Source organism: Lagopus leucura, unplaced genomic scaffold (assembly GCF_019238085.1).
Source record: "Lagopus leucura isolate 7727_CA_CO unplaced genomic scaffold, USGS_WTPT01 Super-Scaffold_100044, whole genome shotgun sequence".
In the NCBI taxonomy this organism is placed as follows: domain Eukaryota; kingdom Metazoa; phylum Chordata; class Aves; order Galliformes; family Phasianidae; genus Lagopus; species Lagopus leucura.
The window spans coordinates 517,484-545,333 of NW_024962291.1; the positions used below are offsets into that span (position 1 = coordinate 517,484).

General features: G+C 44.2%; 1 protein-coding gene and 1 long non-coding RNA gene across 5 annotated transcripts; one reads left to right on the forward strand and one right to left on the reverse strand.

Annotated features, from left to right (window-relative positions):
• Positions 1-4,915: 4,915 nt before the first annotated feature.
• CUNH11orf24 (chromosome unknown C11orf24 homolog) lies at positions 4,916-27,850 on the reverse strand. 4 transcript variants are annotated; one of them, XM_042884618.1, is made up of 5 exons: positions 27,765-27,815; positions 20,274-20,335; positions 10,263-10,513; positions 7,200-7,316; positions 4,916-6,687 (listed from the first exon to the last, which is right to left on the reverse strand). In XM_042884618.1, the coding sequence occupies exons 3-5, from the start codon at positions 10,417-10,419 to the stop codon at positions 5,573-5,575; spliced, it is 1,389 nt and encodes a 462-aa protein (XP_042740552.1). In that variant the 5' UTR covers positions 10,420-10,513; positions 20,274-20,335; positions 27,765-27,815; the 3' UTR covers positions 4,916-5,572. The 4 variants fall into 4 exon arrangements, with proteins under 4 accessions (XP_042740552.1, XP_042740554.1, XP_042740551.1 ...); XM_042884620.1 differs by lacking the exon at positions 20,274-20,335 and having other exon boundaries at positions 4,916-6,684; positions 27,765-27,850; XM_042884617.1 differs by lacking the exon at positions 20,274-20,335 and having other exon boundaries at positions 27,765-27,850.
• LOC122187263 lies at positions 19,479-21,749 on the forward strand. Its single transcript, XR_006181268.1, has 2 exons — positions 19,479-19,519; positions 19,624-21,749. It is a non-coding gene; the product is annotated as an uncharacterized LOC122187263 (long non-coding RNA).

The following is a 27,850-nucleotide window of genomic DNA, read 5'->3' on the forward strand; positions in this document are numbered from 1 at the left end:
GGATGCTCACTGCATGTCACAAATGGTGGGGGACCAGACTCCTCTCTTACAGAAGAGACCCTCATTTAGAAACATGTCAAATCAACAAGACAACAGCAATATAACTGCCTTCAACCCTGACAACATCCTTGCAATACACTTTGATCCAACAAATAGAACAGCGAGATAGAAGAATTGACTTTTATCCTACAGAATGGACAGCTTTCCCCTCTGGAATCTCTAGACATTGGTTTATAATGCACAGCAGTACTGCTGTCTCTCACTGTTGGGAATATTCACTGAGAGGCACATGGAGAGAACTAGTTCAAAGCCACCTTCTCCCAGGAACACGATAATGGCACTCTGTCCCAGGATTTTCTCATTCCATCTTATCTGCTCTTCTGAGTGAAGCATTCCACCACTGCAGTGGTACAGCACAAGAGGTACTTGAGCATCGGAATCACGAGTGCTTAAATCTTTACTGCTTCTGAAGTTGGAAAAAGGCAAACAAATAAATTAAAATGGCAACATGAGCCTCAGGAGAAAAAAAATCAATACAAGACTTGTGCTTTCTTTCAATGGGAAAAATTCACACACAAGTACACGCACTTTTGCTCAAAATCAAAAGGTGGTAACGCTCAGTAAGAAAAGTTTTTAAGGCCCTGTCTGTGTGGTACGTGAACACAGCTTAGCTGCACTGACCGAAGGTGAGGCAAATTCCTCCAGAAGTGCACCTACAGCAAGGGGAGGCACGTGTGGGAAATCACAGCAGAACTTTGGGATTTTAATGCCCCTTGCTAGGTACCTTTGAAAACTCTCACCATGGAACTGTCGGTGTCCTTATTCATAGCAGGGGAGACAGCCTTTAAGGGTCCCTTCCCATTGAGGACATTCTATGATTCTAATCTGAATCTGAGTGTCTGAGATCTCCAATGAATTCTATTTTAATATTTGGTTATCTCCTGACCTGTTTTGCTTCCCATCTAGCTATGAATGGTCACCTCTAAACGTGAGCATTTTCAGGCTGACTGAACCTCTCATCCTTTCTTCTCCATCCCTTAGTTTCACAGGAGTTATGCTCGAGGATTTAACAGTGTTTACATTTACAAGCTTTGGGAATTTCATCTGCTTCCACTAAAGAACAGGAACCACTTGCCCAGGTTCACGACCCTCAAACCAACATAATTGCTTTCACTTGCCCCAGCTTGAAGGGGTTAAAACATGCGTTGCTTTTCACAAAGATAAGTTGTTTGCTTTTACAAACAGACTGCACATTCTTGTTCAAATAGTTTTAGCCCATTTATTGGGAGCAGCAGGATGTGGGGCAAGTTCTGTGCACCAGCAAAAGATCTCTCCTTCAAATCTAGCTGGTAATCCAAACAAAACTCCAGCCAAGGCACAAGCGAAGCATCTCCCAAGGCTAAGCAGGAAGCCCAAGATTAGGCAGCGCCTCTTTTCCCAGACCCTATGGGGCTTCCCTGCCAGAGGCGCGCTGAGCAGGCAGGCTGCAGAAGAGCTGCCCCGCAGCACAGCCTGCTGGCACAGCTCAGTCAAAGCAGCGGTGTCTCAGCACTCAATCACGCCCAGGAAGCACAGAAAGACAAGACTGTAAGAAACACAGAGCATAGGATAACGTGCTGCTACACCCTCCTGATCCACAGCTGGGCTGTTTGGACACAGGCTGAACAATTACACTGAACAGCATAAGCGTGTTCACAGGAGATCAGGTTTATCTGGTCCAAAGATATGGGAGCACAAGAATGTTGGCCCAAAATGCTGTACAGCAAAGACCAGCTTTGCCCATGAGAAGCAGCCGTTCAGTAAAACCAACATATCAAAGCAGAGCCCTTGACCTACCTAGATATTCTAGCAGACAGGAGTCATCCTAGCTCTGGGTTATTCCTGCTGTTTTTTTCTAGAAAAGCACAGGCTTACAGGCCCTTATTTTGTGAAGGATGAGAGTATTTCCTTTTGAACACATAGACCAATTTCAGCCAAGCGTAACAAAGGTAATGAAGTTTCATGGGGCTTTGAGGCCATAGAGAAGAAACAACTAGAGCTGCCTTGGCTAGGGGAGATGCTGTTATTGTGAACTTGTATTTACTACATACCAGAAAACCCACAAAGGAAGAAATCCTTAGAAATGCTTCAGTAGGCCAGGGCTCAGGTTTCTTCCTTTAATGCCAGAAATGAGCAACCATGAGACAAATCCAGAGAAATCAATTGCACACATACCTGTTTCCAAAGCTTCCCATGTGTTTTTTTATTACCTCCATCAGCTGCTTTAAAAGATAACACTCTAGTCCAGCTTACACTCCCCTACTCTGGACACCACATGGCATATTATAAACCCACATGTTCAGTCTATAAGTCGTTCATTCTGATTTTTCCTTTAAACAGCTTAGTATTAATTTAATCCTTTCTTCTCTGCCATCTAGAACAGCATACTTCTACAGACAAGTAAATACTAGAGAGGTGGAACTAGAAGTAATGAAATCTAAATTTAATTCCAGGATGTTCCTGTGTTTTATCAAGAAAGAGGCCATGCAGCAGGTTGAAACCCAGTGTGCATCAAATATGCTATGCTTCACAGCAGCAGAGTGTTGTTTTTGGCAGATAGCATGGTAGGACCCTGACTATTGTTACACCAGGAATTCAGCAAGCAAACATTCAAAAGGTGTTGCATTTCCTTGTTTAACATACTTGCTGTTAACTACTGCAGCACTCTACCAAGAAAAAGGGATAGGTTCTGGAAGGCAGGCTGTCACCCCAACAGAACAAATGGGTTTGAGGTAGAAACAGTTTGCTGTTGATAGCCTTCAATACATAAAGAGCCAGCAGGGAGAAAGCTCTCATACCTTCTGACCTGTGTATCAAGCCACTGCTAGAGCAGAGCCCTTCAGAGGACCCCATGTGCAACCCAGCTTCTACAGGCCCACTGCCCACCCCTCTCCCATGTCCATTGAGTAGCAGGATGCGAAAGCATTATAAAAGCAGCAAAGCTGCTAAATCTTTACAACTGGTTTCAATGTACAAGCCCCAAAATACACTTTGAGTTTTAGAGGCTATGCTCCAGACAATTATTTTTAATGCATTAACCGGTCTTGTCTCACAAACACTGGGATGCAAAGAACTTACTTGCTGCGTCACCGGCTGGCACTATGCTTTGAGGTCTTTATGGTTTGCATGATGATCTCTATCTCGTATGTAAAACTGCACCAGGCAAGACATGCTCCAGTGCTCTGACTTGAAATAAAAACTTCAGTTTCTGCTGAGACAGTAATCCACAGCTGGAAGTGCCATTACTTCAGTAAGAACAAAACATGACAAACTGTGCCAGGATGCGAGGAGGAGAGCAAGATGTACACATACTTGGGGCTGTGGGAACTGCAAAAAGCTTCTGATGAGGAGTCACCTTCCTGTAGGAACCTGTCAAGAAGCCACAAGGATTTTTATGATAGTGGTTTCTTTCAGCTGCGATGCAGTTGTAACGCCCTCATTCTGTCCATGAGAAACTCCTTCAGACTTGTAAATACAGTTGTAGCCCAAGTCCAACTCTCGTAATTATATCATACATACTTAAACTATCCCTGCAGGGCTTTGTTTGTGTTTTAATAAACAAACCCTAAGAAGTGTCTGTTTTTAGAAAAGAAAACAATCTTAAGCAGGCCCCTTTCTGCTCTGAGAAATCAGTACAGGGCTCTAAAATCACTTTAAAGAGAAGAACAAATAATTAATGTAACTTTACAAGCTTCTGCTCCACTCCACAGAATCTGGCATCTGACTTCTGTTCTTCTTCAATGAGGAGATCCACAGAGACCAACAGAAATAAGGCTATAGTTGGCGTGAAGTTCATCCAAAAAAATTCTTTTTTCCAAGATCAGCTATTTCAATTCCAGTGATTACAAAGTTTGCCCTTATGTAATGGCTCAGGTAACTTGAAAAAAAAAAAATTACTACATAACAGCTGCAACACCAACTCTTTATGCAGGAAGGCACTTCCTGCAGAGAAGAATTCACTCACACAGCAAGAGATTAAAACAGAGAGCATTATTAACTGGACTCACCCTACCTAAAAGCAAGCATCTATTTGAGATGTCTAAATGAGGAGAAAAAGTAGAGAATTGAATCCAAGGTAACACCCAGGTCCTTACTCAGGAGACAGCAGGGAGCTGAGACAGCTCTTATCTCAGTATCTTGAATACAGTGCAAAGACCACATGCTTAGGTCTGTGGCTAGTGACTCACCTGCTTAAGTCATGCAATTAAGGTGAAACCTGAGATCTCTATGTAAATATAAGTCTCTGGACTTCGCAGTTGTGGAGCATCTGCCTGACATCTGCTAATAGCTCAGAGCAGTCGTGCTGACTCCCAGGCATCTCAACTGGCTTCAATTCCCAAGCTATACTGAGGGACGTTCCCAACACTGCATCGGATGCATCAGTCTAGTTAAAAGAAATACAATGCACACTGATCTCGTGTTTTGCTAGCAGAATACATACCCCACTCAAATAAGAGTGAAATTAAACACTGAAGAATGTTTGCTGAAAAATCAAGTGCTTTCTACTCTCTCTCAACTGCAGGTCTGAGATCAGCTGTGTGTACAGCTGCAGTAAGAGTTCCAGATAATCGGTGACTCTAAGCTGGTCCAGAATGCAAGAATGAGAAAGCTTGGTGCTCCATTCACAGCAATTAATAAGCACACTAAATGTGTCTGCATACCTGAGAGAATGGGAGCATAACACCCTGAAAGAACAGAAGCCATACTTGGAAAGACGATCAGCATTTTCCACGACATGGTCACACCTCCAGTGCAGCCTTCTAAGACCTTGTAGTTGGAACATTCAAGCAGAGCTCATCTGCATAAGCCCCAAAAGGCCACTTGTCTGCTGCTAAGCTGGCAAGGACAGGAATGAAAACAGAAATGCAACAAGATATGCCCTTCCAGAGCCCCATTTATTGAATGAATACAAAAATAAGATCATGTAAATGTAGAGGCACAGTAATCTGCTCCATGGTGAGAAGATATCTTGGGTTAGCAGTGAACAGTGTTTACAATGCCTTGTAAATAGACCTCTTAATAAGCAAGAAGCGTACCGAAACATGACATTGGATTAGAAGCTCCCTGTTGTGGCAATACCCCACACTTCTTGTCTAGTGATGTCAGAGCATTTTGTAAGAGCTGGGAGCATCCTTCACTTCATTTCCAGAGAGGAGCACACGAAGCCAATGAAACATGATGAACTCGCGCTCTAACAGTGCAAAAAGCACCACGTCATTTTCAGAGGACGTTATCTTACCTCTTGATAGGTTAGCTTTGCAATGAAAAATAATGGCCAAAACTATTGTGCATTATGGAAGAGTTTTAAGAATGGCTATTCTTAAAGCAATCTCTTGCAGTTGAATAAAAAATATATATATATATATATTTTTTTTTTTTTCTTACTACAGTACATGGCATTTCTCCTAAATTGCACCAGAAGTAACTTTGGAAGCACTTTCAGTTTGTGTGATAGGCAAATGGGAAAGACAAAGTTGGGTAGGTTTTCAGTCTCCTTTCCGTCTCTCTTACCCATTACTTTATGCCCACCTTTTCACATCTCTGAGTCCACATACATTCCATTGATCAGGTAATCCACTTGCGTATAATCTTTCTTTTTGTAACTTTCATAAGCCTGCATGAGAAAAAGAACTATAACAGTTATTAAAAAAAAAGTACCAAATAAAAGCACTGCAAGAAGCAAACTCTTATCCACTAAGTACTGAGTCAGAGGCTCAGCAGCGATGAGAAGATATTCACTGTTCGTGCCCTGAGTCTCTGCAATGCTCAATGCTGTTGTACCAGGTGAGTTTGCTGGAGCTGTGGTTGTATGCTTAGTAGAGGGAACGTGAGATGTCGACCTTATTCCATGCTCAGTCATAGCTTCTGATGTAGGGCCAATAGTTAAAACCGTGGCACCTTTGGTAGAACCCTGAAAAGAAGATGATTCACTCAAGAATGTCGAGGCTTTACTTGTTTTTGGCAACGTTACAGCTGTTGGCTTCACAGAATGTGGACTCACAGAGGGGGTGAGTGCAGCAGAGGTCTGGGCATCCTGCTGGGTGGAAGTGTTTAATGGTGGGCTTGGTGTCTTCAGCCCAACTTCAACAGAAGTGAGGTTACTGGAGCGGGATGTGCTCGCTGGGTTAAACTGCTGTGTTTTACTCGTACCTGCTTCAGAAGTGGCAGCAAGGGAAGAAGTAGAAGTGGAAGAAGGAGGCAGTACTGAACCAAAGCTACTATTTCCTAAGTTTTCAGTGGTGATCGGAAGCTCGGTGACGTTGCTGGAAGTGGAAGCAGTAACATTAACAGGAGAGGGAGAAAAGACAGTGTATGACATGGCTGTAGTCTGGAGACTTCCAGAGGCATTGGAAGCTTTGGTAGTTGTTTCAGAAGTCGCAGTGAGGACAGTCATATTTGTGCCAGTCGATACGACTGTGGTAATGCTGGCAGTCACTGTTGTGGTGGTGCTGTTGCTTGCAGCTGTTGTTGCTCCTGTATTTGCTGAGTCAGCAGCAAGCAAATGCCTCAAGCGTATCCTGTAAGCCTGAGTGGTTGAAAAAAACAGGTTTTCTCTGTTGCGCTGTTCAACCTGTGCATTTACTGACCTCTTTTTTTCCTGTTGATAGCTTTGGTGGTGAAACAGGAGAGTTTCCCCGAAGACAACTTCTTTAAAGAGAAAGAAACAATGAGTTCCCTAAAAATAAAACTCTGAAGCCCAAATCTGACCTTACTCACACATGCTTGAGGTGACTTTTCAACTTTCTGCCTTGAAACTGCAATGTTACTAAGGCTGCACTCATTGTACAAGCAGCCTCTGGCACAAAAATCCTGGCAATTCCAGGAAAAAAAAAGAAAAAACAATGCCAAAATATTTTCCCTTTCTCTTAAAAAAAAAAACAAGCAAGTACATCTGTTATGCCTTTATTTTTCAAAGGACAGAGTGTGGAATGCAAATGGCCTGAATGAATCATGCCTTTAAAATAGAGAGGCCAATAAAAGTTACCCATCATGCACACATAAGTGCCAGAGCTGTTACCAGACAAGTATAACAATTCTTCCATTTTACAGAATCATTATGCAGGTATTTTCACAACCCATCTCCCTTGCCAGTGATGGTCTTAATTTAAGGCAAAAGGATCAGATCTTGGATTTAGCAAGAGTTTGAAGTACAGCATTACCTCCCAGCAGATCTCTGATGTCTTGGTCTCCAGCATCCTGGCACACGCTTAGCCGGTCACACCGCAAGAGGATGCAGTGACTCTGGTAGGACACAGACCAGTTGCACTGATGGTTACCTAAAAACAGCAGGAGACAGGTAATTGGTTAATAGTCCTGGTAAAACACACATAGAACCCTCAAAATCCTTCAGGCCAGAACAGACTTCACCTAAAGTCAGATTCTTCAAAAGCTTGCCTAGATCCCATTTAAATGCTAGCATCCAACTAGATGTCTTAATGAAGAAAAAAAAAGAAAAAGTGAGTTGCAGCTGAGATGACATCTGTCACCCACAGGAGATGGCTCTCATCTCAGTGCTTGAAGTTGCAAAGAAATTTATTCCTTAGCTGCTGAACCACAATACCACTAGCCAGGGGAGGCATCACAGAAATTGCATTTCAGTCAGTCAAATCCCAACAAGTTAAATAAGCTCACAGAAGGAACTCCCCCTCCTGGCATCCCTTCTAACTCATTAGCTTCTTTCTGTCCTTGTCTGCGTACACACAAACAAGCTTTGAGGAAGAAACGAGCATCCTCCAACCAGCACATCTCGAACACTGTGCTCTGCTTGGGGCTCCTCAACATACAAAAGCAGTATCAACATACTGGAGTGAGTCCAGGGAGGCTACTAGATAGTAGGGAGGCTGCTGCACTTGATTTACAAGAGGAGCCGGAGAGCACTGGATTTGTTCATTCTGAAGAAGAGAAGGCAAAGAGGAAATTCTCATTGCTCTCCTCATCCACGTACTGGAAGGGAATGTCACTCACAAGCCAAATTCTTCTTGAGGGCACACAGGGAGAGGCAGCAGACAGCGAGTGCCAACACAGCAAACTCCATCTCAACACAAAGGGAAAAATGAGCTTCCACCATAAGGGCAGTCAAATGCTGGGCTGGAAGCCTGGGAGCTTATAAACCCTCCATTAGTCCTTGAACAGCCTGATCTACACTGGTTCTGCTTTGACATGGCTTTGGACGACAGATATATTCAACAGATCCCTTGGTGACTTACCTATGCTGCAATTCTATGTTAATATCACCTACCAAGTGGTTCATTTCAGGGACTGGGAAATATCGCATGTTGTAACAAGCAGCCACAGGAGAAGATAACAGAACGCTCAGTTTGTGATGAATCATCACCAACTGACCACCCATCAGCAGATTAAAGAGAACTTAAATGTGCAGTAGTAGCAGCAGGTCATTTCTGTGTTCTATTAGAAGTGTAAGAAAGGGCAAAGAACAGGCACATGTGGTACATATGGCATTTAAAGCTCTTATCTACCAGGAGAGTTACCTTCACTGAGAATATTAAGGATATCAGAGGCTTGAAGTTTTCATAATAAAACATTTACACTACCACTGTTACCACAAGAATTTGGAGAAAAATTATGAGCTTGAAGAAATCCCTGTACCTACAGCTGAATGTGCCATTTCCCAATCTCACCTTCTGTTCCTCTCTTGATAAACTATGCTAGAAGAGAATCACAGACCATCTACCATTGGAAGTTGTATCACTTCTTGCTTCTTAGGTGAACAAAAAGCCATCACCATACTTTGCATTAGTACGTATCTAAGTCAGTTTAAATCAGTTCAAAATAGTTCAGAAAAGGATGGAGGGGTCAGCACTGTTACAGCACTCTGACTTCTGCTACCATCGGAAATGCATCCAGCTGCCCCAGGACAGCAAAGTACCCCTACAGAAGTGGACTGATGGGTGCTCCCCTCAACGAGAACGTGGAGCTGGAGATCGAGGCTCCAGCTGATGTTTCCAATGCAAGACTCTTGCCCCCCAGTCACTCCTCTTTGCTCACTTCCAATTAGGAGGCCTCAGGTAGAAAAAGCAGCAGAAACCGGAGGGACAACAAAAGCTGTACAGAGCCATTTTGAAAGGAAAGCAAGTAGGCAACAAACATCAAGATCTCGCCATACAAAAGTGGTTTATTTCATTTTTAAATCTGCTATCACTGGAAAGAAATCACAGATCCTCAAAGGCAAGCAGAAACCAAATATTGGTTTCTGTATTAAACCAAGTACTGGAGAAGCAGGGAGCGGGAATATTTGCTCTTGCAGACACATTGTATTTTCCCTCACCCAGAATGATGACCAGGTGGCACTGCTCCCTGAGCCAGGCTGTTCAGACACTGAGATTCCCAGCCCTGGACCAACCACCATAGATACATCCTGGGAAAGTGCTAGAGTGTGGCCTGTGATGCAAAAGGAATAACAGAAGCTTATTTGCTTTCCAACACGGGTTCATCTTGCTCATCAGGAATCCAGGAATCCCCAGCTGGCAGATCCTTGCCAAGAGCTCAAAAACTCTAGGTGTTAAAAGAAGGCATCCTTATGATGTTCCTATCAATCTCAGACATTAATTTACCATCTAATCTCTACCATAGCATCACTGACTCTTTGTAGGTGCTACAAGCTTTCACTAGATGGGACTAGATAAGTTAGGGTCCTTCACAAGGACACCTCTGAAATACTTGTTTAGAAGTTGAAGACTACTTTAGAAGTATAAAGACATCACAGAGGTAGTCACCACAAAGCTCTTCCCTGGTCTTGTTTAATTCTGTGCTTGATAGCAGGATAATTAACGCCTCATTTCTAAGGGGGGAAAAAAAACCCCAAAACCACAAATACCAGTGAACAAAGACTACTCATTCCAATGCAGCTGTCTACTCTATAGCTCTGTTCACTTGCACACATCTGGCAGCATGGAATTACCCTCCAAGTCAAGTGACCTAACAACATTTGCACGCTACTAGCGCATACTAAGTGCACATGAATGCTGTTTCTTACAAAAGCTAGAAAGGCCATAGGAAATGATTGTTCTGAATTCAATTTAACCAAAGCTGTCAGAAATTATTTAGCACCAAAGTACTGCACAAAGAAGCCATACTCGTAAATGCCTGTAAACAACTGGAACTATGAAAAAAAAAAAAAAAAAGGTTGTTATCAGGGGAGCAGAAGAAACCTTTAAGAAAGGGAAAAATCAGCTGGAATTCCTGTCCAAGGACAAGAACCTTACCTGAAGCAGCTGGGCCTTTACAAGCCTGCCTGCATTGCTTTTCAGTTGTCAGCCTGTTTATTTGCACTACATGCACACCTCTGGCTTTCAGGACAGAAAATCTGTTTTCACATATACAGAAGGAGATCAGTAGGAAGAATACAACAGCAGTCCACATCTTCAGGGTTGGCCTTGCAGGCAGCTCTCTTTCCAGGAGCCTGCAGTACAGGGAAATGCTTTCTTATATCAGCTTCAGATCAGCTGCAGTATCCCTACAAAACAAAAAAAAAACAACTGATTTATATGAAAAGGTTGTAAAAAAAAAAAAGGGTTTTACTAAACACAATCCTGACAGCAGGAATGGAAAGAAAAAAAAAAAAAAAAGCACAAAAAGCAAGTTGGTATCATTGCACAGCACACAAGCAATGAAGCAGATGCAGGAAGAGAAAAGCCTATTCCCAAGTTCAGTGTCTTTCTTTGGAAACACAGCACTTTGCTCTCCCTTTCTCAGACTCCAATAGAGAACAACTCAACTCAAAAGCTGTCATGGTTTTGTGATTTTTGGCTTTCGATATTCCACATCATAACATCATGTGGGGCACTGGGACTTTAACTGTCAATGCTCAAGTCCTGGGTACCTGCCCTGAAGAGAAGAAGAACTACATTCCCCAGGGGACCTTGCCAGGAGTTAAACCTCCTCTCCCTGACCAAAAGTGTAACTAAAGTTATACTTAATTCCTTTATTTTCCTTAACATTCAAGGGTGAAAAATTTTTAAAGATGTGAAATTTATCTTCCACAGTCAAGATCTCCACAAAGAGCAGGAAGAGCTCTGCTACCTATTGCTCTGATTTCAGCTGGTAGAGTTTATCTGTCTGTTGTCAAATACTCAAAATGTACAAAGCCAAACTTAACGCCCATAGCAGCACAGATGCCTTTGGACTCAGTCTGGAATCCTTCATCTGTCCTCAGACTCAGCAGACATGCTTTCACCAGCCTGAGCATACTGGTAATACAGGGATCTACAGATCCTGCATATACGCAGAACCCAGCCCTGCCTTAGTGCCAAGTCAATCACAATCAAGCATCAGGATTGGTTCATTCCTGCTTTGACTTTCCTGCTGATTGTCAAAATTGTTGATTCAAAACAAGCAAGAGCCAGTAATTCATACTGTAAGACACACCAGCTATTGCTGAAGGAGATTCACACCCATTGCAAGGCTCCTCTTCTCCACACAAAGCAACTAATAGGCAATGCCTCTTCTTCGTTACCAATGCACACAAGAGAGTCCCAGCAGATGGGATCTCATCCTTACAGTCACTGAGCAGCTCCCATTGACTTCAGAGCAGATCATCAGCTTCTATCTGGACTCACTGGCTGTTTCCATTCCCCCCCCCCCCCCAAGTTTTATATGAACAGCCTGAACCAGACTAAACGTTGACTTCTTCCCTAAGTAGCTTTTAAAGGCAACTCTCTTTCTCACCTAAAGCAAGCTTTAGTACTCATCCCATAGTTATGATAAGACATATCACGTGCTTCAAGAAGTGTCACGATGCAACTTTGCCTGATGTCTCAGAGGTGTACACGACTACTGCATTTGAAGACACAAACAGACCATAGCACAGAGGATGAGCTGCATGTGTGAATGGTATAAATAAGTACAGCAGAAAGCATCCAACAATCCAACAAGCCCACAATCTCGATTCCACCACACATGCAAGGTTTACCTTGAGCTCTGAACTCCAGTCCCAGCCACATTTGGGTATTTAAGAACTTGCATTAGAGCCCTCCACCCATCAACCACGAAAGCCCATGAAAATATTTATGACTAATTCTAGATCGTGACATTTTGATGCCTTAATGAAATTTCCTGCGTTTTCTCTTTACTCCAGTTTCCAAAGTCCTGACCAGGGTAACAGAAGTTTAAACTCAAAACTACCCTCCCTGCAAAAGGGTGAAACATCAACAGCTATTCCAGACTGTGCTGGGCTGCCAATAAGTCAAAGGTAGGAACAAATCTTGACCGTAAGTTGCAGTGCATCAAATTCAGCATCCCTAGTCACTCTGTAAGTTCTATGAGGAAGTGCCACGTGCTTCCCAATGCACCCTTCCTGCTTACCTCATATTTATCCTAGTTATAAAAAGAGTTTTTTTCCAAGTAGGCTTCTCACTCCAGCCAGAAGTTCATGCTGGGTCGTCCCACCTGGCAGTTGGAAGCATTTCAAGCCCCAGCAAGGAACGGCAGCTCACCAGCCCCATCTAGTCCTGCCAGCCCAGTTCTGCTAAGGGGAGAGTTGTGCATTGCACAACAACAGCCCTGTGCAACAATCAGGTGATCACTGCTTATCAGTTTGTCACCTTACACAGAAACAGTTGCAGGATTTTTGCCGTTTTTTTTTTTGCTTGTTTGTTTCACAGGTCACCAGCAGAGATTCAGCAAGCAGAGTAAGCTTTATATTTTAAAGAGAGTCCTGCTTATGTTTGCACTACCCTCTCAAGGTAAGGAGGTGTAAGAAGGCTTACAAAAAATTATATTTTATAGCCTAAAAAGGGTCAACAGGAGTGAGCAGGTTCTGCAATAATACATGCATTTACTCCTTTGTCCAGGCCAGAGAATGAAGGGGGCTCAAGGGTGACCTTATTGCTCTCTACAGTGACATAAAAAGAGGTGGAGGTTGGCATCTTCTCCCTGATAACAGTGACAGGATGAGATGGAATGGCCTCAAGTTGCACGGAGAAGTTTCAGGTTGGATATCAGGAAACCTTTCTTCTCAGAAAGAGTGGTGACGCAGTGGCACAGACTGCCCAGAGAGGTGGTAGAGTCACCATCCCTGGAGGTTTCCAAGAAACCTTTAGATGTGGTACTAAGAGACACAGTGAGGATGGGTTAGTGGTCAGACTTGGTGATCTTTGTGGTCACTTCCAGCCCTAATGATTCTATGATTCTAAACACGGCTGGCGCCCAGCAGTCATTGGACCCGATGACCAAAAGGTTCTGGGAGAGCTCTGATCACAGCACTAATAGGGGATTAAGAATAGATAGTATGAACATACTTACATGGCACAAATGCTGGTGCTCAGGAGGTGGTAAATACAGGTGGTATGGTGGCAAGACTACACACACATTAATCAAGCCTTCACACAATCCCATACATCCATAGCAAGAGGCAAAATTACTTACAGATCACTATTCCAACTTAACCACCGCCTGTTATAAGTACAAGCAATAGGCTTTATTTCTTCATTCCCCTCATGCTTCTAACCCATCCCATATGGTTCCATTTGTACTCCAACTCCAAGAAACTCCACTGAGCACTCACCCCACACAGCTACGTCCCAGAAGAGCACTTGCTAAAGCTTCCCCTCCCAGTTCTGTTGCTCCCCAGATTACACCATGCTCTGCTCTAGTCAGAAACAACAAAAATCAACACTAGCACTATCAGAAGCAATTTTGAGAAATCAGGGCACAATTCATTCTTTGAGCACTACCTTCTCCATATGTAAAGCATCCCCCAAGGAAATTAAAAGTCAAAACAAACCACAAAAGACAGCGAAGGAATAAAATCTGGGGGAAAAAAAAACTACACTCTGAGAAGTGTAAAATTTACTTTTACCATCTGTGGCTACAAATCAACAGGGAACAAGCACACTGGAAAACCAGAATAACTTTGAGTCAACAACTAAATGACTGATGGCTTTGCAATGTACACAGACATCCAGAGGGCACTGCCTGCTGGGTTTCAGAAGTGTTCCTCCATTCTTGCTGATTTCCCTGAACTCAAGCAAAGGAATTATGATGGGGGAGGAGGGAGGGGAAGATAAATAAAATCAAAGTGTTATTTCAAACAACATCCATTTGAATGGGTTGATGTTGAATACGAACCCTTGGCTCCATGCCCTCTCGGTCAGCCTTTTGCTCTTGGTTAAGCAGCTGCAAGGTACGTGCACCGCCTGAACACAGCATGGCAAAAGGAATGAGGTACAATTAGACCAATATGTGGAAGGAGGGAAGGAGCGTGTTAGAAATCACAGCTGCAAAGTGAGCAAACAAAGCAAGTCATTTAGGGCAGTATGTGCTGTTTTGAGCAGTCAGCACATACTGGTCCAAAACTCATACTAACAAGTGCATGTGCGTGGACTAGACATGAAATAAGGTCAGAGAGCTGCAAATAAATCATCTTCTGTTCCCCTGCAGCACGTCTGCCTGTTTCTGACAGAAGGTGCAAAGAAACTTTGAGGTTTAGCACAGTTTTAGGTAGGAAGGTGCACAGCAGGTGCTGTATAGCACAGAACTGCTCCAAAGGAATCCAAGTAAAAGAACATGGCACACAACTGCCGGGACCACGATCTCTTTCTTCACTGCAAGAAAGGCATTCATGCAGTTCATGCTCCCACGGGCCAGGCCAGAGCAGAATGGAACTCAGCAAGGCTCCTCATGCTGCAGGGAAATAATGTGAGGACACGCTACAGGATCCTGGTGTCCTCAGAACAACAACACAGAGAAAACAAGGGTGGAATGCACTCTATAAACAACGAGGCTATTTCTCACATTAAGCTGAAAAGACAGAAGGCCTGGCTTCAACTTGCTACTGTTGCTAAATATTGCGTGTACTGTCAGCTATCAGAACAAGTGTATATTTTACCTTTTAGAAAACAATTAAACCAGGCTTTGCTAAGGAAAGACATGCATATATTGTCCTGCAAATCAAGGCCAGAACATAGGAGGCAAAGAATCTGTGCTGCAATCTTGAGAAGCATTTGGCTTTCCAAGCTTGTCCCTGAAGTGGCACACACAGGCAGGTCTGGGAACAGAAGGGGCAGCACCCAAGTAAATGAGGCTGACTTCTGAATCACAGTTGCATCAGTGGGTGAGAGGGAGAGATGAGGATAATGGCAGGGAACTACTTATTCCATCAAGAAAGCTTTACTTTGGTCCTGATTTGTATCAACAACAGTGTCGGTCACACATATCAGGTTGAGGATGTGCAAGAACACCACTTTGTTACTTTGCCAGAGGAAAAAACAAAACAAAACAAAAAAAACAGCTGGCCCTTTAGATTGTTTTCAGATGATTTTAACTACATTATGTAAAGAACTTGCCCCAGAGCAAGTAAATACAGTTTGAAAGGCAAGTTCAACACCTCCATTAATATGTCCTCCCCAAGATCTCCCACTGAGCACTACCCATGGCTAGCTGAGCACAGCCAGAGCAACTTGCATCACTCTCTGAACAGCAGCCTTGGAGTCATTAAGTTCCCTTAGTTCCTGAGGAGGGTTAATGACAAATTACACAGCTGTTTCTACAAAATGTCCCCTGCTATAAACAACAAAGGACAAACTGATCAGATGTGGTGAAGCAGGAGTGCTGTGGATCACAGGGCAGAGAATATACTGCTGATGACTGGGTAGGAGGTCATAAAATCATAGAAGAGTTTGGGTTGGAAGGGACCTTAAAACCAGTTCCAATCCCCTGCTGTGGGTAGGGCTGCCCCCCACCAGATCAGGCTGCCAAAGGCCCCATCCAGCCCAGCTTTGAATGCCTCCAGGGATGGGCACCCACAACCACTCTGGGCAACCAGGTCCCAGGTCTGAGCTCAATTCCTTCATTTCCAAGACATTTACGCTGCGTGAAGCAGCCTACTTCCTTAACAAAGCCAGGCTATTGCAGTCAAATGTTCATTTGCTGTTCTAATGAAAACTCTCCCCATCACTTCCAGTATTAACAAAATGTTCCACTGGGAGAATGACTAAAGTGAGATGTGCAGAGCTCTTGTACTCCCCAAGAGAATCCTCATGAAAGACACACCTAGAAGTCAGCCATGGATATGCCAGCCAGGCTAGTCTGCTGCCTGGCAAGCTGTATCTGATAACCACTGGGAGATGATGTGACCCAGAGCGGCTCACAAACTTTCTAGTAGCTCACCATAAGGACAGAGATGTATAAAACCCACTCATTTTCTACAAGAATTGCCTAGAATGTTTAACAGCATTGAATCATTACATCCACAGAAGTAACTTCCACAAAAATGTTCTTGGGTGAACATCTCCCTGTTCCTTGCCAGCAGTGAGACCTTTCCACAAAGATAAGTACCATCTGCTGCTACACCACGACACAAGTTGCATGTGCTCTGAAATAAGATGCTGGTGAGAGTCAGGAAGAATGTCATTTATATTCCTTCTGCTATCACACAGCTTCTTCAGAGCGTAGCACCGCACAGCTGGCCATGTATTGCAGAGGAGCTGGCACTCATCTGCATCAGCAGGCACTTCTCACTGCAGCAGGCAGAACAGAACAGAGCGTTTGATGGATACCAGCGTGGTGCCCTCTGTGGTGCTGCCTCTGCTGGGGTTTCTCCCTGCCTATGTCCACAAGGAAGGCAAAACCAATCCTACAAAGCCAGAGCCCACAAAGACTCCAACCCATTTGATTCTTAAGGACAGCCTCCGGTGAGGCTTCTTGAGCTGCTACAAGCTCTGAAGTCTGCTGTGGAAACGGTGATCTTCAAAAGAAGTTTGCAGCTGCTGCAGCAAGCATGTGTCCAGCTGCCCCCTATGACTACCTGCAAGAAAATCCATTCTGCTGCTTGTGAATGGCCAAACAGTTAATGCAACCAGACCTTACAAAATACTCTGGCGTAATTGGAACACTTCAAAGGCTCTTCAAAGGGTGGTGGGAGCTCCAAGTTTGGCAGAGAAGCTCCGTGATCATATGGAGACTTGGCTGACACACACACATTCCCCATGTAAAAAGCACTTTAGGCTCCATGCTGACCAACGTATGACACATGAAACAGGGCCAAGGCTACGCTCTGCAAAGCTCTCTGGTAACAGCAACAGGGAGCAGAAGCAGGAGCTTGGAACTAGATGACGCCCAGAGGTCCCCTCCAGCTCCCCGCAGTCCAGCAAAAAGAATGAGAATCTATTTCCATGTAACAGATGGACTAATTGCAGGACCTGAATGGCAGACTTCATTCCCCCAGATGACGTGTTATACCCTTCAGGCAGAGAGATTATCAGCAACTCACTCGATCTTCCTTTCCCAACGGAGAACCCAGAGAGGAAAGAGGTTTTAGTGGTTAGAGCCCATGTCTGGCAGCTGACAAAACTAGAGCTCAGGTTCTTTCTCTACCTCCAGCTTCCTGTGAGAGTGATGCAGTGCTACTGACTCAGTCTGTGGCAGATAGAGCAGCAGTGGTTTTTGCAGTTGGCTTTGTTTCAGTTGGTTTTGTTTTGAATGTCTATCAGCTTTATCCACCTCCTATGTCACAGAGCACCTCGGCTCCCACCTGCCCTCCCCATTTCCATCACTGAGCGTAAGGCAGTTTGCACAGTTCTTACTTAACTAATGAGGACAGTGCAATGCACTGAGGCTTCATGCCTATCACACATCAAGCCTTGCCTCCAACAAAAACAAATGTCAAAGTATAAAACACAAGAAGCGCTCCCAGCACCACCCACTGTCCTTCCTCACCCATGTTCACCCCCATGTTCTGTACTTAACATGGTGAGAACTACTACTCAACCGGGCTTCTCCTGTGAAAAATGACTGGACAGCTGTTTCATTTGTGAAAATGCAGCTTGTTTCAGAATATGTGAAACAATTCCATTTTGCATATGAAGAGAGATGAACTGCCAAAGGGTAACTGTATAAAGCTGGGAACAGACAATAAATCTGTCAACACAAATTCTTCCAAGCAATGAAAATGTGCAGTACAGCAGAACTGCAACCTTGCCTGTTCTGACCCATACCCAAAGAAGATACCAAATGTTCAGGTTCACTGTTGTCTCACAGGAACAGGAGCATTTGACGACACATGCTTCTAATTAAACAGCTTTCAGCAGTTACCACCAGAGAAACCACCCCAGTAGGCTCCCACTTAAACAGAAAAGCTTTGTCCAAAAACAAGGTTCTGCAGGTTAAGCCTGTGCATGACTTTGAGCAGGGCTATGCAAAGACATGACGGCACCCTACACTATAAAAGCATAAGGCAACACCATGGAGAGCTGAGGAACAGAGAAGAAAGTTCTCCTTTCCCATTCAGTCATTGCATTAGGATCTTTTTGCTCAGCCCTAGAAGATGGGACTAAGGAGAGCGATGCTGGATCTCTCCTTTCTCTAAGGATGTAGGATCTTTGTGCAAATCCCTGAAATGCAGAAAATTGAATCAAAAGCGATCTGCCTCCACTGTAGGTCATCATCAAAAGCAAATCAACCAAAAAAACTCCTATAATCTAGGAGTCTTTTTTATTCTTCCCTGTTTAATCTTGTTAAAAAACAAAGGCTGCTTTATAGAGAAGAACTGCCAGGTGAGATGCAGCAAGAAGACATTCCAGCTTACCACAGGCCAATAAACTCCCAAGATATTTTCACCATATGTACGTTTGCACAAATCAAAAGATTATGTCCAAAATCTCCAAGCCAGGGAGACATTTACAGCAATTACAAATGAAGGTTGCTGGCCACACACCTCCATGCTTTGCGATTTTGATAACTTGAAGGACGTGGAAATCACCACGCGTGGTGGGGGGGGAAGATTAGCAAAGTCTATTTTTCTAAACAAAAGGAGAATCAAACACAGTAGCAGCTCTCCTAGCCCTTGCTGGCATTTCTGTGATAGGTCCCTCACAGACAATAAGATTTCTGTAAGCCATATACCAAGCTAAACTTAAACCATTAGAACATACAAGAAAACATCCTTCCCTCTCCTTACTCTCAGTGATTTCTGTGGCTGCCAAGGCAGCACAGCTAACCAGCATAGGTTAACAACTACTGCAAATATCACTTTGACTTTGTACCAAAGGCACAGAGGTGAAAAGTTGCATTATTCCTATAACTTGTCTTTCACGTTCCATATAGGGTTCAAATACAGAATTTTTTTACAGCACCCTCAGATGCTTCTATGCTTACCGCAGTCTCAATTTTTACCCAGCAGTACAGCAATAGAAAATAAAGGTTTCATTTCTGAAACTTTATCTGCTTTATCTTCCCATCTATATTATTTGATCAAATAAGACACCACCTTCATTTCCAAGTTTTGCCAACATCCCTTTCAGGGTGCATGGGAACTGCTGAATCACAGCCTGAACCTCTGATTGATCACCTGAGGCGAGCACCGAGTCAGCCTTGGGAGCACAGGTGAAGGCAATTCACCTGTGCTGCTGGAAGGGGTGAGCCTGGCTGCACCTCTCCTAGACCCATTTAAGAGCTGGCTACCAGTAAGGAAGGATCTCTTCTGGAGATCCCTCTTCTAGAGTTTTGCAGTGGCCCCAGGATATGGGTAAGCTTTCTATCTATTCTCTTTTTGTTATTATAATTTGCTTAGCTAAAGTCTCTGATTTATTTCATAATTATAACATCTTTATATTCATTGATTATACACAGGGGTACTCATCCTTTCATGTGTTTGTTTTTCCAAAACTGAAATCTCTGAGTTATAAGTCCTCTCTCAACTTACAACACCTGGACTGGAAGCTACAGTAGGCGCTTAGTCCCACTCTTCCAGATGTTGTGAACTGTGAAAAGCAGCTGACAGACTGAACCCCTTAAAAAGTCTTAGCCATTGATTTTACGCCAAAGGTATTCTGTAACAAGGGGAACACTGGACTAGAAATACCAAAAGAATAATAAGAACAGCCCTGACTCAGGTCAGCACGCACTAATTATCTGAGCCAAGAGACTGTCAGACATAGGCTGCCCAAGCATGGACAACAAAAACAGAAATAAGGACATGTAGAATCATCTGAGTTGGAAGGGACCTTTAAAGGTCATCTAGCCAGTCTCCCCTGCAATAAACAGAGATACATACTGCTAGATCAAGTAGGATCTCCTGTCGCTCTTGTCAATATGCTGAACGGTGTTCAGAAGAATTCAGCTCCAGCCTAATCAAATATGAACCTAATTCCATCTGTAATAGCCCAAGGCCATTATAAGCCAAGAATCAACAAGTGGAACAGGCTGCAACTGAATGAAATCAAACATACAGCGAGTGGCATGCAAAGAATTAAATAATTTGCATTTGAATTAACGTGTACCTCCTGCCTTCTAAATGCCGCCTTTGCTCCAAAATCAGTTTGCTGTAGGAGTATCTGCAAACCTGGAATGAGAAGAGGCTATAAATATTGATGAGTGAGGATATAGGCAGTCAACATTGAGGAACAATGCTTCTCCTTCTCAAAGCAAGTGTAAGAGCCTCAGAACTACACATCAGACAAATTCAACTCATGGGCTGGGAAGTCTCACCAAATGGTTCTCATGACCTCGGCTCACAAATCCACCCCTGCCCTCTTGGCAGCTCTTGCTCCCATTACAGATTGTTCAGCCATGCACAACGCAGCAGTAAGTTGCATCAGAGAGCTGCACCAGCTGAGGAACAGATACACAAGGTGAGCTGGCACCAATTCATGTTTCCTTGATTCAGTAAGATGCAGCTAATGGTAAAACTTCTGTAATTCCGAAGTTTGTATTTTTACAAACAAAACCCAGCCCTGAGGCCAGCACGTAGACCTAGGTCAATCTACTCACTGCAGACAGGTAGACTGAATGCTGAAGCACTTCTTTAAAAGATGCACTTTGACCTTTCACAGAAATCTGCCTTTAGATTTACACAGCAGGACCCAACCTACCAAGGATGAAGTCCTACTAAACCTCTCATGGTACCAGAAGAAGGTGCATTTTATTTGAATGTAGAATAGACAGGACATGCTTCACTTTACTGTTTACACTTAGTTCTAACATCTTTGCTCATTCATCTTGTTATTAGTGGCAATATACGTAAGGAAATACATAAACACAGTAAACAACTTTGTGCATGAATTGTATTTACAAATTCTCTTTTACATCCAGTCATGAAGATGAATCACTGCTATAGGAAATTCAGCATCAGCCCTGTGTTCATTGGATATGTTCAGTGGTAGCAACTGTAAACGTGAATGCTTGAGTGTACTGTGGGATATACCTAATGGATCACAACTGTGGAGCAGGTACTTTAAAGCTGGAAGGAACCTTTGATAACAGTACATTTCTGCAAATCAATGGATTTATTCCAAGACATGTAATAAACTAAAAGCTACTTTAACAGAATGGTTTGCAGTTCCCAGTCAACCCCCAGGGGACCATTTGCCCACTCTACTTTGCATTACATCTGCTTCCAGTTTCAGAGGGGTCAAAGACCAAGTGTAGAACATACAAAGCAGAAGGAACAACGTGCTAATAGCACCAAGACCTACAGCAGCAAGGCAGAGAAAGAACAGCCCCCATCCCATTAGCACATTCTATTTCCATTTTATTCCAAAACTCTCATTCAGATATCCCTTATGAAGATGGGTAATCAATACAGGAAATACACTTCTGTTACAGCTGAATGTTCACTGAATAGACTCCATTGCATCCTGCTCAGGAGCAGCTGTAAGCATGCATGCTTTGGGTGCAACATATTTAACAAGTATTGTACACAAGGGTCTTCTACTACCACTGACAGTACTTACCATTTTTAAGGGCAGTTTTTCAAAGCAGCAGCCACAGAAACACAAATCCAACTTCCGGATATAACGAGATTTCTGAGTTCAATAAACTCCCTTCACAACAGACAGAAGAACGAGTGGGAATCTACAAATACACCCGATCCAGTCAAAAGCTGCTCTCTAAAATAGAAATTAACTCAGTACTGTGCAACCCTACTTCCATCTGGCAGCGAAGCCATCTGTGTTACAGATCCATGCAGGCTATGTGCTTCTTTAAAATTCAAGCAGCAAGTGACCCTAAAGAAAGTTATCGGGTGTTTCCACGCCAGCTACCTGCCTTCAGCACCAGTTCTTCAAACATACAAAGTTAAACAAATAACTTCATGCGTGAGAGAGTAAGTCTAGCAGAACCAATGGAACTTGTGACCTACACAAAATGAAGTCACATAACTGCTGGCAGGCTGATGATATTGCACTTCCATATCAATATTCCTTTAACCAAAACTCAACAAAAAAGTCAACATTTTCTCCTTCATCAGAGATGAAGCTGCTTGCACTTCAACATAGTGGGCACCACCAGTCCACATAGATCCTTGCTGGCCGACAAAGTTGCCCAAAGGTATGGATCAACATGGCACCATCCTAACAACTCAGCATAAACCATTCTAGACAAGTTCACATACTGGGTTCACTGTCCAAAATAAGCTCACCTGAGACACATATACACCAGACGTTGACAAAAGCATGATTTCAACCACAGCACATGCCTGCTCCAACAGTCTGGAATCTCAGAGATGGTCACCACAGCCAGAATACAGAGGTCTTGCCATATCTATGCAGCAAATACAAATTGTAGGCGACTCTCTGCAGAGATGAAAATCAACACCCAAAATAATTACATCTGGCTTCAAGGCTTCAGGAAGAGTTAACACAGCTTTTGTATCAGGAAATTGTCATTGATATCTGAGAAATCTCCGAAGCTATTCATTACATGCGAACTAAAAAAATTTAAGATGCTCCAAAGGAGAAAGGACAGGAAGGCACACTGCTCCGTTATTAAGCTTCTTGAGGTCAAAGAGTGACAAAAACTCAGATAAAGATTCAGAGAAGTTACTGAACAATCCTAGAGACAACATCATTTTTTCCAGATCAGCTGAGACTCTGTTCAGAAACAAAAGGACATGATAACCTAAAAGAAAACTGAGGAAAGAAAAGTCCTGAATCAGCACCATTGAGAAAAGCATAAAAATGTTTACAGCAACACTTTCTGTTTATTAAGTTAGCAATTAGGCCAAAAATCAGAAGACCGTCAGTAGATAACTAGGGAAAAAATAGGGATGCTCTTTGCTCCAATGTGGGGAATTTTAACTTATCATTGGACATTTCTCAACCATTAGAAAGCCTCATCCTCTACTTGCTAAGTAAGTCCACCTCCTGTTTGTCATTGGGTGAGAAATTAGAGAGATCTTCCATGGCATTTTCCAACAGGCTCTCCATTTTGAGTAGATATAGGAACCTAAGTCCCGACAGCCCTGCCCACTGCGACGAGTCCTCAGAGAGGGCATGTGTAACTAAGCCAGCAAAAAGAGAAGCAGATACCATAAATGGTTTCCACACACAGCACATACATGTACAGAAAGGTCATCTTTGTAACACAGGTCAGCCTACAGCCAACACTGCATCAGTTCAGAAGAGCAGAGCCAGGATGGATTGGTCATCCCTTATCTCATGGGGTGGAGCAGGAGGAACGGGAAGACTGAACAGTCTGCCGATAGCTGTAAGAGGAACTGGCCAGAGTTCCCCATCTAATGGACTTGTTTCACTGTAGAAACCATACTGAGGGTAGAAATCACACAATCATTTGTAACCAGGACTTGCTGTCAAGAGTTCTCAGGCCTTTAAAAGAAGCAAAAGCCAGTAAAAGCCAGCATACAAATGACTACAGCTGAAAGCATGGGAAAAAAAAAAAAAAGTGTAAAATATGATTGTATGCAACCACTCCCCTGAGACTGTCAAAGCATTTTCCCAAAGAGATGGTAGAGCACAGAGGTTTATCCTGAGCACAGAGGTTTATCCTGCTATTTAATACAGAGAAGCCAAACAAAGAAAGATAGAGAAGACGACTGGGCTAAGGAACATGCTTAATCCTATTAAATTTAATGAGATTTCAGCCTGGTCTTCACATACAAGTTGTATTCGGAGTTTAAGTAAGTGGATTTAAAGCCAGATTTATTTAAAGCAGTGCAAAATCCTCCCCATGCCCAAGAAATATAAATCTAACACAAATATACACACAGAATTCAATGAGAACATTCATCTGTTTCACCGAATTTTCTTCTCTAACTTTTATTATTATTATTTCAAGCAAATTTTAAACCCTTCCATCTTCTCTGTCTGAAGTGTACGCTGAAGATCTTCTGCCCAAGCACTTCTCCATGCTGAGCATCATCTCCCTGGCACTTCAGGAAGGCAATCCCAATGCCTTCCTTCTGCAGTTCATCCTCTCCACTGGTACAAGGATGCATCTCCCACATACCAAGCCAGGCAAGCGTTCCCTGTCATGCTTTGTACCACACAGCAGTCTGTCTAAAGGACTCAGCAAGGCCTGTCACGCTGATGAGTCACTCCAATGCACATCCACCTAACAGGCATAGGAAGAGGGCTGTCCTTAGAAGAAGCAGTGATGGCTGTGAAGAGGGTTCGGAGAAGAAATATGGCATTTGTACACTGATAACCTCCCCTGTCAAGGTGACCCAACAGTCCCACCCGGTGACATTCAGCAGCAGCTGTGGCAGTGCAACAGCACCTCCACTTCTCAGCACCAAAAGTCAAAATCAGATCACAGAGGCAAAGCCCACAGCAGCAGAGAAAAGCAAAGCCATCAAAGGTAGTAAAAAAGCTGCCAGGACTTCTGGCACCTGCACTGCCTGAATTCAAAATGGACCTGAGGAGGCCTCATTGCAGGCCTACCCAAGGTAATGCCAAACCCAAGGCACACAGCCCTGCAGCATGGACTCCACTGGAAGGAGACAGCACTTGGCCAAGGACACTTTATTGCAGGCACTACCCTATGCCACCTGCGAGGCAGCCTTCTTGGAGTACCAGCAGCCAAGAGCTGGAGGAGCTGTGAGTGACATTTGCACAGCACACAGCTAGCTTCTGCCAGTTTCATTTCCAGCATCGCTGTCATGCCCATAGTGCCAGCAGCATCCTTACAACTACAGCTGTCAAACTCACAAGCTTCATTAATTCCTCCAAATCTCGTTCACAAAATGAAAATGGTAAATTCAGTCCAAAGCAACATGACAGATAGGAGGAAAAAAAAGCATGAAGTGCTTGTAAATTCCGTGCAGTTCACAATAGACTCAAGGAATATCGCACAGTTAACCTTGGAAGACCTCTTGGCTTTCCAGCCAACAAACTCAACAGCCCTTTGGGAGCTATCCTCAACATCCTGAACACGCAGGGTATCAGTAGCAGGGTGGCTACCATGAATCAGAATGAATTGAAACCTCTCCAAGCTAAGAACACACAGTTTGGCTTCCAGCACAGCACAAACCTAAAATTCCATCCAGCAATCACTGTGCAGAGCAGGGGTTCTCTCACCTGCCAAAGAAATAAACTTTGTGCCAGGTATATGTGTTAATGGGATGAACATCCCCTTCAAAAAGTCACCTGGCATTGATGGAAGCCTTTCAAAGGGCGGGCAGTCAGCTGGCATGGGCTGCCATGGTTCTGCACAGCAGCTGTAGCAACTTGCTGCAGTTGAAGATCTGTACAGAAGCGCTGAAGGAGGAAGCAGTGGGTTTTTCAGCTTTCCCATTGCATAATTGCTCTTAATGTTAGGAGTTTGTACCAAACCTCAAGTAACAGCTCAAGGGGAACGATGAACTAAAACAGCGCATTGGCTGAACACGGCCATGACAGCAGATTTCCAACCCAGTAACAGGTCAGAGCAGAAGGGCTGCAGCACACCTGTAAAGGGAACACCAAATACTTTTAACACCAAGCACAGCACTGCTCCAAGCCCACAACGTGCACATCAACCAGGATGAAGCAGCCTCTGCCACACACCTGCTTCTCTGGTGTATGAACACACAGCTTCAGGTTCATTCCTCCTACTTCCATGCTCATTTCTTACTTTAAACACACTGGCGTGAACTCTTGTTGGGCTTGCTTTATAGTGCTTTCTATTTATGAAACTGGTTCAAGTGTGAATGACAGTACACAGGACATGTGTTTGCTTAATGCTACACACCAGAGCTCAGGAAGATGTCAGCAGGACTGTGTACTAAAAAAAAAAGTTTCCTATGGGCCATCCAGGGACCAAGGGAGGCAAAAACCTACCCCCAAACCAATCCATTCTTCAGAGTTTCATCAGGCAAAGTTTTGGACATTCCCTCCACACACCACCTAAACCAAATACCTCCATTCTCTAACATCCCTGCAACATTTTCCTTTAAAAACTTTGTCACCCACTGCTGAAGAAGACAGCTATTACATTTAAAAGGGCACTTGCCTTATAATCCAGGCTGCCCAGCAAGAGATTTTAAAATACATTATCAGGCCTTCAGCATGGACAGTTTTCATCACTGAAGCTTGAAATTTCAGTTGCAAATTTACTTTTATCACCTTTGAAAAGTCTGCGCCAGGAGACTTCATTTGGAAGGCTGAGGCTGCGGGTTGCACAGAGGTTCCAATTAGAATTTCATTAGCAGATAACCAGATGCAAAGTCTGCTTTCTGGCAGATGATTTCACAAATCCAGCAGGGAATTTACAACTAGAACAAAAAAACAAAGATGCCTGCACCTACAAGTTAAGGGACACGTAGTCCAAACTTTTCCCCATGAAAATACAAAAAGGATCTGTGCCTGTAAATGTGTATGATGCATTTCAACAATAACCAAGCAGGATATGCACACAGCAAGTGCACTGATCTACTTTAGACATGAAAGCTAATAAAAATGGAAAGATCCCTTGTAAACCACCCATTACTATGTAATGGACTGCACTAACATACCTATAGCTGATGATTATGGTGAATGAATGGGATTAACAGGGAAGTGCACACTCTCTTGAGAGAGACACCACATCAACACAGACCTCATAGACTCACTGTCAACCAGCCACAAGCCTCTGAGATCTAAAGGGCGCACGGTGCTCGCTATCAGGGAGTTCATCCAGCTCAACAAGGCTGCAGGTTAGCTCAGGCAGGGAGGGTCGATGCTTCCATGGTGTGCCTTCGATAAGCAGCCAAGTAACTCAGCTAGTTGGGAAAGAGTGCTGCTGCGTGACCAAGGGGGTGAGTCAGCCAATGCACAGGCATCTACCCACCCTGTGCAAAAGGACACTGAGACAGGATTTGTCTTCCTACAAGACAAAGTTTGGGAGACTGAAGAGAGGTGCTGGGGGATGCCCTGACCCCAGCCCCCAAGATGCTGCACTGGGAACTCAGAGCCTCCTTCCTGCACCACAGCAATGCCCAGGGGACAGCTAAGCCTGCTGAGAACCTTCCTGTAAGGTATGAAGAGATAAGAGACTCCAGTAGGACGCCAAAGTGGAACGCGCTTACAAAGGTGATCTCAGTTCCACACAGCCTGCATTATTTATTCAGACAGGAGGTGCCTGGGCACATCTCTTCAACCTCTTGCAAGCATCACTGCCACCTCAAGTCGGGGATGGTCTACGGGACAACCAGAGGAACCGCTGGGTTGGCTTAGGAGTCACACGGGACAAAGAGAGGTTACCAAGAAAGCACCGCCGCTCCCGAGCTCCCCCAGAACACAGTTAGGTCTGAGCGCGATGTCCCGGCGCCCCGACCCGCGGCAGCTGTCCTCTACCCGAGCACTGAGGCCGGTGTCGGTCGTTCCCAGCCCTCCACACACGCGGGGCCGCATCTCCCCCGACCACCCCAGTAGCTCCCCGCTCCCCACGCACGTCGCGTCCCCTCCAGCCCCGCAGGACGAGCAACCGACACCGGCCCTCCCCAGCGGTCCCACCGCCGCCCGCGGTTCGCTCCCTCAGGCCTAGGAGCCCGGCATCGGACCGGAAGAGACACTCACCCCGGCGAAGACGGCCGCATAGCCGGCGCTAGCACTGCCCCGGGGGAAGGACCGCGACCCCGAGCCGCTGCGCCCCGCCACATGCC